This window comes from Leptonychotes weddellii, chromosome 13 (genome assembly GCF_054177405.1).
Source record: "Leptonychotes weddellii isolate Sample4059 chromosome 13, ASM5417740v2, whole genome shotgun sequence".
Classification (NCBI taxonomy): Eukaryota; Metazoa; Chordata; class Mammalia; order Carnivora; family Phocidae; genus Leptonychotes; species Leptonychotes weddellii.
In genome coordinates, this window is record NC_138381.1 from 72,466,844 (window position 1) to 72,479,146 (window position 12,303).

At 52.4% G+C, this 12,303-nt stretch overlaps 1 protein-coding gene across 2 annotated transcripts in view; it reads right to left on the reverse strand.

The window, feature by feature from the left end:
• Positions 1-423: 423 nt before the first annotated feature.
• SDSL (serine dehydratase like) overlaps positions 424-12,303 on the reverse strand; it is a 15,037-nt gene continuing 3,157 nt past the window's right edge. The window contains exons 2-8 of one of the 2 annotated variants that reach the window (XM_081802167.1): positions 11,381-11,574; positions 11,108-11,147; positions 10,185-10,324; positions 7,033-7,121; positions 6,102-6,329; positions 1,673-1,797; positions 424-793 (exon numbers count right to left, since the gene is read on the reverse strand). In XM_081802167.1, coding sequence (XP_081658293.1) covers positions 600-793; positions 1,673-1,797; positions 6,102-6,329; positions 7,033-7,121; positions 10,185-10,324; positions 11,108-11,147; positions 11,381-11,574 — 1,010 coding nt within the window. In that variant the 3' untranslated portion in view covers positions 424-599. The remainder of the gene's footprint in view (positions 794-1,672; positions 1,798-6,101; positions 6,330-7,032; positions 7,122-10,184; positions 10,325-11,107; positions 11,148-11,380; positions 11,575-12,303) is intronic. The other variant, XM_081802168.1, reaches the window with a different exon arrangement.

The window sequence follows — 12,303 nt, forward strand, 5'->3', positions numbered from 1 at the left end:
GGTCCGGTCACCGCCCCGTGCCTCAGTTTCCCCATCTTTAGAACAGGGATGATATAATGGTTTCTGCTTCATAGTGCCTTTCTGAACATTAAAGAAGGCAATGAGTAGAAAGGTCTTAGGAGAGTTTCTGGCACATACAAAGCACTTGATAAAGCCAGGCGATATTGTCCTTGCCCACTTGGGCCTGAGCATAGCTGCACAGAATGCCCCCCTCTCCTCCTGGGTAGGTCCCCCAGGTGAGGGAAGCCCTGTCAGGACTTCAGCATGACTGGACTATCTTAGAGACCCAAGGATTGAATCCTTGGCTTTATTGCCCAAGCTATGTGATGTAGAGTCTCTTGATGGCAGAGCCAGCCTCGAGGTTACTATGTGCCTTCTGTGAGCTCACGGAGCCAGAAAGACGGGACCAGCTGGACTTATAAATTCAACTCAGAGTGTTTATTGGCCAGGGCTGCAGGGGAGCCAAGGGAAGCATTTCAGGAGGGCTTCCTGCAGGAGGCAGCTGGTACAGAAGCAGGGGGCAGCTTCCACCGCCAGCCATGAGCACAGGGAGCAAGCCTCAGCCAGCTACAGGGGTGTCCATCCCCGACGAGGAGCCCTCAGCTCTGACCCAGCTGGGCTTTCAGAGCCTGCAGCCCTCCCCCATCGATGTTGTTGCCTCCACACACAATGACCACGACCGAGGCCAGGGAGGGGCACAGGCGGCCCTCAGCCTGAAGTCTCCCCAGGAGGCCTGAGTAGATGACAGCCAGAGCTGCCCCGCAGGCAGGCTCCACCAACATGCGCTCATCATCTGCCCGGAGCAGGGGAACGGGGTGGATGAGAAGAGAGAAAGGGAGGAAGAAGCAGTTAGTGCTCAGTAGGCTCTGGGCACTGCAAATCCACGAAGCCAGCCAGCTAGCCAGCCAGCTCACAATCCATCATTCATCTGACCCTCTCTCCATCCATCAATCTGACCATCCATCCACCTTTCATCCATCTATCCATCCATCCATTCCTCTATCCATCATTTGACTATCTGTCTGTCCATCCATCAGTGTATCCATCAATCAACGTATCCATCTATCTATCCATGCATTCATCTATCCATCCCCTATCCATCATTTGACTGTCTGTCTGTCCATCCATTAGTGTATCTATCAATCAATGTAACCATCCATCCATCCATGTGTCCATCCATCCATCCATGCATTCATCTATCCATCCCCTATCCATCATTTCACTGTCTGTCCATCCATCAATGTGTCCATTAATCAATGTGTCCGTCCGTCCATCCATCCATCCATCCATTATCTACCTTTCCACTCACTCATACATTCACCCATTCATTTAACAAATATTTATTGAGTATCCACTCCCTGCCAGGCCCTATGCTAGGAAGGTCCTGGGGGCACAGCAGTAAAGAGGACACACCAGGCCTCACCCTCACAGGGTTTACATCTAGCGCTGTAGATGAATAAGAACCAGGCAGCTATGAACAGAGGGCCTGGTGCATGGGAAGACTCCAGCCCAGGTGGGATGAGGGTGGAAGACTAGAGGAGGCTACCCGAGGAGGCACCCTATGATGACGGAGTAGCCCCAAGTCACATGAAATCGACAGGGAGTGAACACCCAGAGACCCAGGGCCTTCATAGGTCCCCGAGCCTGGGGAGGGAGGGCAAGGCTCACTCACCCAGGAACTGCTGCACAGCGCTCACAGCCTGGACATCCTCCACCACCTCAGAGATGATCTCCAGTTCCTGCATGCACGCCAGGGCCCTCGCGGCCACGGTCTTGGCACCCAGGCTCTTGGCCACGCTGCAGGAGAGGGCAGTCCGGGCAGGGAATGCCAGGGTGTGGGGCAGAGCCGGTGAATCCTCGGGCCTCCGCCCCTTACCGATCCAGCCCTCCAAGCCCCAGGCCCCCTCCCATCCTGCAACGGACCGGGGCTCAGCATCGCAAGAGCCTAGCACAGCATGGGCACAGAGGAGTTGCCCCCAGATCGGGTGCCCCTCAAATGACCGACAAATGCGCCCCATGCCCTCCAACTCCATAACCGTGATTGTGGTCTTCCGTGCACATACCCCAGAAAGCCAAGCACGGAAATGGATTTGTTGGCATCTTATTCGGTAATAACCACTTATGTCTATATGATAACTAATATTTATTGACTATCTACCAGGTGATAGATACATGTGTTTTCTGTCATAATCCTCATAATCTCCCCTTGAGTCAGAAATGTATGAGCTCCATTTTACAAGGGAGGAACATGAGAGGCTCAGGGAGGTTAAGGAACTAGCTCCAGGACGGACACACAGCTAGTCAGTACGTAGCAGAATGTGGATTCAAATCCAGGCAGTCTGGCTCCAGGATCCATGCTGTTTATCTCTGTGCTTGGGATCGCCCACCGGCCGGTACCTTCCTGAGCTGGGCAGCGTTTCAGCCCCGGGAGAGCCTTTGGAGAGCCCATGAGAATTGGCCCAAGCAGCCCAGAGCAAAGACTCGGGAGCCAGGCTGCCTGGTTTCAAACCTGGGCCCCGCACTAGCAGTGGGACCTCGTGAAGGTCACTGCACCGCCCCCGAGCCTCAGCTTCCTCAGTCTGAAAAATGGAGGTAGCAACAGTCCCGGGTTCATGAGAGTGCCATGGGGGTGGAGTGCCCAGAAGAGGGCCTGGCACGTAATAAGTTCTACTGAAGGGTTGGCAGTGGCTGTTAGCATCGCTGTTACTAAGAACAAAGTCAAGAACAACAGCAAGAGAGACTCAGACTCAGAACTACAGATAAGCCAGGAGTGGTTGCCAGTCAGAGGGGGTGGCGGCGGGGGGGGGCGGCGCTGGGTGAAACAGGTACAGAGGATGAAGACGTACAAACTTCCAGTTATAGAATTAATAAGCCACGGGGATGAAAAGTCCAGCACAGGGACTAGTCAATAATATGGCCATCGGTTTGTGTAGTGACAGGTGGTGAGTCCACTCGTGGTGGTGAGCACAGAGGAATGTATAGGAGTCCCGGATCACTACGTGGCACGCCTGAAACGAATATGATATTGTAGGTCGACTATAAGCATCAATTATAAATAAATAAGTAAATAAATAAGAACAAAGTCTAGGAGGGGAAACACAGAATTAAGTTGCAAGTAGAGGGAGACCATTGGGAGGGCACCCTCCCTGAGGCAGGGTTGTGGGGCCAATCTCTCTGCGGTGAGAGACCCCAACTGAAAGGAGGGAAGGGGAGGGGGTAGAATGTTCCATGCAGAGGGAACAGCATGCGCAGAGGTTGGTGATAGGAAACAGTGTGACCTATCCAAGGGGCTGGAAGACAGGGCAGTGGCTGGAGTGGGGCTGAGAGGAGTGTGGATCTGGGCCTGAGAACCTGGGGAAGGCATTGAGGGGTGGAAGCGGGGGATGAAGAGTCCCATAGGTCAGCAGCGGAGGAAGGACAGACACCTGCCCAAAGGTAGACAAAGGACTCAACGCAAAGAGGAAACTCAGCAGGACCACTTGCAGGGATGCAGCCCAGAGCAATGGACACATTCGTCCACATGAAATGCCATACAAGTGTTTGTAGCAGCACGACTCATCATAGCCCAAAACACAAACAGCCCAAACGTCCAGCAACCGAGGGTTGGATAAACAAGATGGGGTCCAGCCACACGATGGAATAGTTTTTGGCCACAAAAAGGAATGGAGTGCGGATGACAACATGGATGAACCCGGAAGACATGAGGCTGAGTGAGAGAAGCCAGACACAAAAGGCCACATATTGTATGACTTCATCCAAATGAAATGTCCCCAGCAGGTGAGTCCATAGAGACAGGCAGTAGATCAGTAATTGGCAGGGGCTGGAGGGGAGGAGCGGTTTGGGGAGAGGTGATGAAAATGTTCTAAAAGTGATTTTGGTGATGGAGGCACAACTCTGAATATACTTAAAATCATTGAACTATACACTCTAAGTGGATGAATTGCGTGACACATGAAGTATATCTCAATAGAGCTGTTATCAAAAAGAGCACCACGCATAGCCAGGGGGTGGAGGAGGGCTGTGACAGCCATCCAGGGGAGCGCTGATGCCCTGGGGTGGGGACAAGGGCTGGAGAGGAGCTGGAGTCCAGTGGGAGAGTGGACAGAACTCAGCAAGGTGACTGCCAGGTGGGTCCGGTCAGAGCACCGGGATGGACAGTGGTGTCATTTACAAAAATGGCAAGTCCGTGAACTTCACTTAGTGCTGCACTGTGCCAGGCTCTGAGAGAGGTACTAGGGACTCAGAGCTCAATAGCCAGTCCCCATCCTCAAGCCCCTCCTTCCCAATTAGGGGCCCAAGTCAGCCCATCCATAAGCTCTTTCGTGGCTGAAGAGTGACACAGAGTGTCTTTGGGGTCTTTACATATGGGAGGCAACTGCCCAGCTGAGCCTTGGAGGATTTCATCAATGTAAGAGGGACTGGTATTTCAAGTGGAAGGGAAAGGAAAGGCTCAGCAGTTAGAGGCACAAATAATTTTCAGGGAAAGGCGGCACAGAGATGCTGGAGTGTGGGTGGCATCAGAAAGGAATGGAGATGGTACCAGAAAGACATTAAGGAGACCCGTATGTCCAGATAGAATCCTCCTTGAAGCAGGGACCTGTTTCTCTAACTGGCCAGCCAGAACCTTGTACACAATAGGTGCTTAATAGAGATGACTTAATAGGCTGTCCTGATTTCAGCCACCTTGCTGTCATACACCATGATATCCTAAGTTCCAGCACCTAATGGGTGCTTAATAAAATATGGGCAGTGCTGGCATCTGTAGAGGGTTGAACAGTGTCTCCCCCCAAAATTCACATCCATACAGAACCTCAGAATGTGACCTAATTTGGAAATAGGGTCTTTGCAGATGGAATTAGAAGATAAGGTCATACTGGATTAAGCTGAACCCTAAATTCAGTGACTGGTTCCCTTACAAGAAGAGAACAGACACACAGAGAAGAAGGTCATATGAAGAAAGAGGCAGAATGAGGTGGCTACAAGCCAAGGAACACCAAGGACTGCCAACAACCACCAGAAGCTGAAGGAGGCAAGGAAGGATGCTTCTCCCCTAGGGCCTTCAGAGGGAGTATGGCCCTGCTAGTACCTTGATGTCACACTTTTAGCTTTCAGGGCTATGAAAGAATGCATTTCTGTTCTTTTAAGCCACCTAGTTTGGGTCATCTTTATGGCAGCCTTAGGAAACTAACAGCATCTGTGAAGATGATAGTGGTGATGATGATAAAGGATATAAGATGAGGCAGGGTCTGGAGGCTGGCCACTCTCTATTAGTTAGTTAGTTGGTTCATAAGAACTTTTCCTCAGTTGAATTAAAATCAGTTACATAAAGTAATAAGGAAAAAGTTCTCTAATGATATTGCAGAAAAAATGAAACTATGTTCATGATATATAATATGAACTAGAAAAATAGAGTTTAGGAAGGATATGATCCTAACTTAAAAATATGTATCAATCCAGGGCGCCTGGGTGGCTCAGTTGGTTAAGCGACTGCCTTCGGCTCAGGTCATGATCCTGGAGTCCCGGGATCGAGTCCCATATCGGGCTCCTTGCTCAGCAGGGGGTCTGCTTCTCCCTCTGACCCTCCCCCCTCTCATGTGCTCTCTCTCTCTCAAATAAATAAATAAAATCTTTAAAAAAAAAATATGTATCAGTCCATTCATTCATTTCACAAACATTTGTTGAGCACCTACTATGTGCCAGGCACATTTCACTTGTATGTAACTATGCATGCATGGGGGAAAAGCAAAGACCGGGAAAATGTAACCCATTGTTCATCTTTGGATGGTGGAATTGAAGGTGCCGTTTTGTTTTCTGTTGCTTATTGCTTGCCTACATATTCTAACTTACCTGCAACACACTTAAACTGCTTTTATAATGATACAGAACAATGAAATTTGTTTTACTAATTAATGAAACTTAAATGAATCATATCCTTCATCCACTTTTTTGGCATTGCCTTCTAACATTATTGTGGGTGGAGTCCTGGGGTGAAGTTGAGTCTCTTGGGTATGCCCTACCTCCACTGGTTGGGACTGAGAGGCCCTAGGACAGCAACACCCCCACCCTCCAGCCTACCACAAATGCCCCCAGCCCATGCCTACCTGGTGATGTCTGGCAGCGTGACTAGCCTGCCCGCCTTGATGGCTGCATTGAAACAGTGTGCCCCTTGGGTCTCCACAGCTATGATAGGCACATGCTGCCAGCCCACCTCTGCCAGGCCAGCTGACACCCCAGCCAGGAGCCCTCCACCCCCTACTGCCAGCACCAGGGCCCCTGGTGGGGTCCCCAGTGCTGCCTTCAGCTCTCGCACCAGGCTGGCGTGGCCTTCCCTGGGGGGAAGGAGAGAGCAGGGTGAGAAAGGCCCCCATTCCCAAAGGCTGACATATGCACAAACTCTCCTCATCGCCACCCCAATCCCCATCCACAGCAAGGGGAGCAGAGACCCTGCAACACTTAGCTCACCCAGCTTTCATCCATTCAAATTATTCATTCACTCATTCTTTCCCTTCCATCAACCTCCCAGCTATGTTCTCAGACATTTCCCATTTAATCCCCTCCACAACCTTGGAAAGAGGCAGTGTTAGCGTGTGCGCTTAAGAGGGGACCAGCATATCAATTGGCATCCGTCAAGTTCTGGGCCTGGGACCCAATGTCTTGGCCACTTACTAGCTGTGTGATCTCGGGCAAGTTCCTTGACCCCTCTGTGCCTGTGGAATGGACATAAAACACCCACCTCTAGGGCTCTGGGGAGGATCAAATGGATTAAATGCATCCTGAAGTACACTCAATAAGAAGGAATTGATTATTGCCATTTCCATTGTACACATGTGGAAACTGAGGCATGGGGAGGAGAGATACTTTGTAGAGTCACACAACTTGCAAGTGACAGAAGCAGGGCCTGAACTGTAATGTGCCTGGCTTCCAAGCCTCTTCTCCTCTCTAGGCCTCAGTTTCCCCTTCTGTCCAATGGAAGGACCCCAACTCAATAAAGGTCTGGGCTCTGAGCTCCATGGGGGAGGGTAACAACCTTACCAGATCAGGGGGTGGTCAAATGGAGGGACGTTCACCCAACCATCCCTCGTGGCCAACTCTTGCGCCTTCAGACTGGCCTCGTCCCAGACCTAAAGAGAAACCAAGGGCCTCAGGAGCCCCAGGAGTCGGACCGCTCTGGAGGCTGGAGCAGAGCTGAGGTCTCCTGCATGGCCCCAGGGTCTGACGGGCTGGGGAGAACCCCAAGGGCGAGGCCAGAGCTGGAGTGTGCCTGCAGCCTCCTGGGACAAAGGCAGAGGCTTCCGCCTGGATAAATGGATGTCATGTGCTTTCCACAATCCCCATGGGCCAGGCTGCAATGCTAGGGGAGGGGGAGCTCCAAGGCCAGCTAAGCGGTTCCCACTTCTAACCAGCCAGTAGGGGAGAAGCCCCCTCAAATCAGAGCCCCAAAGAGCAATTTGGCCACTACAGATGGTGTCCATGAAAATGAGCAATTGCCCAACGGATGACCTGCTGGTTAAGTTCAAGCAACCAGAGGTAGCCTGGGTCTCGACAGACCTGTGCGGACCACATCAGGGCTGAATGCACTTTTCTCACGGGCTTGACATCTGTGGCAGAAGTCCGCATCCCTGCAGCCTAGCTCAGAGGTCGCTTGCGGGGTATTTTCTGGCTAGGGGACTTTGCGGGGCAGTGGGCAGGGCAGACTGCAGTGCCGAGGGGCAGGTGCCCCAAGAGTGACCCTCTGACCCTTCTCTGTGTGTCTCCTCCACAGGAGCCCCGAGGGTCCCTGTGGGGACTGAACCCCAGTTGCCCACAGAGGTGACTCATTGACACACCACTATGAGCTTTCTTCTCTTCTCTGTCTCACTTCTATCCCCCATGTTCTCTGCAAGCACATCCCAAATAAGCTACATGCACCCTAATCCTTGTCTCAAGGTCTGCTTCTGGGGAACCCAAACTAAGACAGGATTTCAGAGGGGACCCTCCCTGCACTGGCCAATTTCAGCAGAAGCTAAGTGGCAAATAACAGCCTCCTCTTCCAAGGAGCAGAGGGTGACAAGGGGGCCAGAGGTAGCCTTCGCCCATCCTCTGGCCCCCTGCACACCCCCTCTTGCCCATCCCATGCTGGGGGACACAGAGAAGACAAAGAAATAGTCTCTGTCCACAAGGAATCTCCCATCTAACCAAAGAGACAAGACTCAATCTCTTGAGTTATTGAAACAAACATGAGATTTAAAACCATGCAGCCCTTGAGGCCACTCACCTGGAGCAGCGCCTCCTCACAGGCTTCCTGCCTCCTGTCCATTGCCTGAGAGCAGCCAGAGTGAGGGCCCAGCGTGTCCCTCCCCTGCTCCAAATCCTGCTGTGGCTCCCCATTGCCCTATGCCAGCCTCACCTATGAGCTGCCCTGCCTGCTGAGGCGGCCGTCCCCCTCTCTGGCCTCACCTGTCACCCCTTCCGCCAGGGGCTGGGCTGCAGGCGAATGCAATGCACCGTGCTCGCTCCCATTCCAGGCCTTTCTAGGCTCTTTCCTCTGCCCACGACCCTTTTCCCAGTGGGAGGACTTGTATTTCCCTTTCAAGATAACACAGGGGGCCCTTCTAGGGGAGCCTTTCCTGGATCGTCTCCCCAAGTCTGAGGCACAGCCTGGCAGTAGTCGGGACCACCGCCCAGGTCCCTACCCCCTCCCTCCATCAGAACTACACGGCCACACCTTTTGTCGAGTGACCGCTGTTCTTCCCCGCCACAGAGGCTGGAGCACATTTCCTCACCTACGCTGATGGGGGCCCCAGCCGTGGGGCGTGCTTTGGCCAATGGCATGTGGCAGAAGTGACAGTGTAACAGTTAAGACCACAGCCTTGAGGGGCCCTTTCCCCCCACTCCTCCTGCCATCCACCTGGAAAGGAACACGTCCCAGGTGGCCACCGGTCCAGAGGGGTGTGGGGCACAAGTGCAGACCTTAATCCTGCCTGCAGCCTGACGCAGAGCCACCCTGGCCCTCTCACAAGCCCACGAGCGAGAGAGATCAGGCTTCTCATAAGCCTCTGATATATGGGGGCTGTTTGTTATGCAGCATGATCTAGCAGCAATAGCTGATTAAGACATGCTCTCTCTGTTCTTCTTCAGGGCCCTGTGCTTCCCCATCACACTTACCACGGCCTCTTATCACCATCTGGTTATCTGTGTGTCTCCCCAGCAACACCTGAGCTTTGTGAAAGTAGAGACCATGTCTTACTATCTCTATTTCCCTATCTCTAACATACTACAGGCACAGGGTATGAGTTCAATGAATATCTGTTGGAAAGAAGGAAGGGAGAAAGAAAGGAAGGGAAGGAGGGAGAAAGGGGATGAGGGGATAGATGGATGGATAGATGGATGGATGGATGGATGAAGGTTGGACGGATGGATGGATGGATGGATGGATGGATGGACGGACAGATGGACTGACAGACGGACGGATGGATGGATGGATAGATGGATAGATGGATGGATGGGTGGATGGATGGATAGATGGACAGATGAATGGGAGAGAGGGAGAGAGAGAGGGTGATGGATGGGAGGACAGCTGAATAGGTGAATAAAGAGAAGAAAGAAGGGAGAAAGCAAGGAAGGAAACTGGACAGTAAGTATTTGGAGACCAGCTTTCAGATACCATGGTTTTAATTTTAATGGTTTAAAAAAAATCTCTTTTCCAGGGAGCTTTTTTTCTTCTTTCCAGGAAGGTAGAAGGATTACATGTTTGCATCACCGTTTCTTCAGTAACAAGATGATATCCCTGGTGGTGGACACCTTTCATTATTGGGGTGGTCTCAGAATAAGAAATGATGCCACCATCATCTTTCTTTATACTTTTTGTCTCATCAAAGGGCAAACATTTTTAAATAAATAATACCAAGTGTTAGTGAGGATATAAGGAGACGGACACACTCCTGGTCCATAAGCTTCCTGTTTCTCCTGGGTTCACGCAGGGGAAGTTTTCTCAAGGTAGGTAGAGGCAGGAGGTCCCAGGCCTCAATATACATCATGCCTCACTCCCACCCCTCAGCTCAGCCATCCTAGGAGAAGACTGGGCTCCAGGCATAGTTCATCAAAAAAAGAAAGAAAAAAGCGGGGATATACCATCTCCTAGGGCTGAGGTGGGGGTAAAGGGGAACAGCCCACTCCAGCTGGCTTCTCCTTCCTGGGGTCCTTACCTTTCCAGTCAGCTGAACCTCAGCCCCCTCCCCCTGCAGCCTCCTCACCACCTGCAGGGAGGTGCCCTCCGGGAGCACAATGGTGGCAGGGATGCCCAGCTTCCGAGCGGCATAAGCAGCAGCAATCCCTGCATTGCCCCCTGTGGAAGCAATAGAAGGGGGTGCAGTGGGCAGTGTTGTCTTAGCCTGTTAACACACTTTCTTCCCTCCCCCTCCATTTCCCTTTGTGGGTCACTCCTTCCCGGCACTCATATGCCCCACCTTTGAGTCCTCTTTCTGGTCCCAGAGGTGAATATGTGCTCTAGATTGACTCAGTCAGAGAACTCAGAGAACTCAGAGAACCCCTAATCCATGACTGGTTCAGGGATGAGTACATGATCCAAGCTAGGTTCAATTCATGGATTGAACTGGTCCAGGACACGGGAGGGGAAGATGGAGAAGAGCCTCAGCTGGGCTCCTTAGCCTTAACTGGCTACCAAGCTGTGAGAACCATCAAGAAGGGGGTGCTTCCTTTTCACTAGGGCTGATAGGATGATAGGAGGAAAGCCTAGAACTCCTGATGGCCATCTTGCTGCTAGGAAGTCTGTGTGAAAATAAAGCTAGTACAGAGAAACGACAAGTCAAGGGAAGGGGAGATACAAAGGAGAACTCCTGGATCCAGCTGTACCTGGAAGCCAATTATCCCAAGAATTTTCAGTTCTTGGGGCCTGTAGCTTAAACCTGTATGAGTTGGGTTTTTGTCACTTCTACCCCAAGTCCTGAATGACAGGAAGAGGGCTGGGAGAGGACATGAAGTGGCCATCTGACCATGACCTTGAGGGGGCTGGACCTTTAAGAGGAGCCTGATCCCTGGACAGCTACTGCAGCTCCAGCGAGCTCTTCCTCCCCCCACACGGCCCGGAGGACCCAGCCCCGAGGGTCACCTGAGGAGCACACCAGGTGTCTGCATCCCTTCTTGGCCATCTGGGAAGAGAAGGAATGGGGTTAGGGACCGACCCAGGCAGATGTCATAGAACTGTGTGGGATGGAGTTAGTCCCTCCCCAGCCCACCCCGACACTCCTGCTCCTCATCCTGCCCCACCCATCTCTACAAGTCCACTTCTCCCCTCCTGCCCTCACCCCCAGCCAGCCGGCATCCATCCCCCTCCTCCTCCTTCTCGAACCATCTCACTTCTCACCTCCCGCCAACACCTCACCTCCTGGCAGAAATGCCCAATGCCCCGGATCTTGAAGGAACCGGCCGGCTGCACATTCTCACACTTGAGGAAGACAGTCGTGCCTGCCACCTGGGAAAGCGCCCAGCTCTCCAGCAGAGGAGTGACGGTGTGGAAGTGCTCGGCCTTAGCGCAGCCTGTCAGAGAGCTGTCCATTCCAGCAACCACCAGGAGGCCTGCAGGAGAGCATGAAGGCCATAGCCCAGGCAGCTCCGGCAAGAGCCCCCTTCCCCAGGACATGGGAGGGCAAGATGGAGAAGAGCCTCAGCTGGGCTCCTTAGCCTTAACTGGCTACCAAGCTGTGAGACTCCAGGCAAGGATCTGCTCCTCCCCGGGCCTCAGTTTCCCCATCTGGACAAAAAGGTTTGGACTAGGGACCCTTTCATTCTGTAATTGTGGCTGCCCACAGGGCTGGGGGTGTAGAATATGGCCAATACTTGGTGATGAATGAATGAGCATGGAGAACTCATTCATTCATTCTTCATTCATTCATGCATGCATGCATGCAAAAAAAAAAATCTTGCAATGAGCACCTACTATGTGCCTGGCGGTTCCAGGGTTTGGGGCGCACAAGTCAGAGGCAGCCCCTGCTCTGCCGGAGCTCCCATTCTAGTTGGCGAGACAGAATCACACAATTTCAAACAGGGGCGATGGGGGCGGGAGGCAGTGTTTCAGCAAGCACGGTCAGAAACAGTCTCTCAAGAGAGAAAAGCTTGGGGCGCCTGGGTGGCTCAGTTGGTTAAGCGACTGCCTTCGGCTCAGGTCATGATCCTGGAGTCCCGGGATCGAGTCCCACATCGGGCTCCCTGCTCAGCGGGGAGTCTGCTTCTCCCTCTGACCCTCCTCCCTCTCATGCTCTCTGTCTCTCATTCTCTCTCTCTCAAATAAATAAAAATAAAATCTTT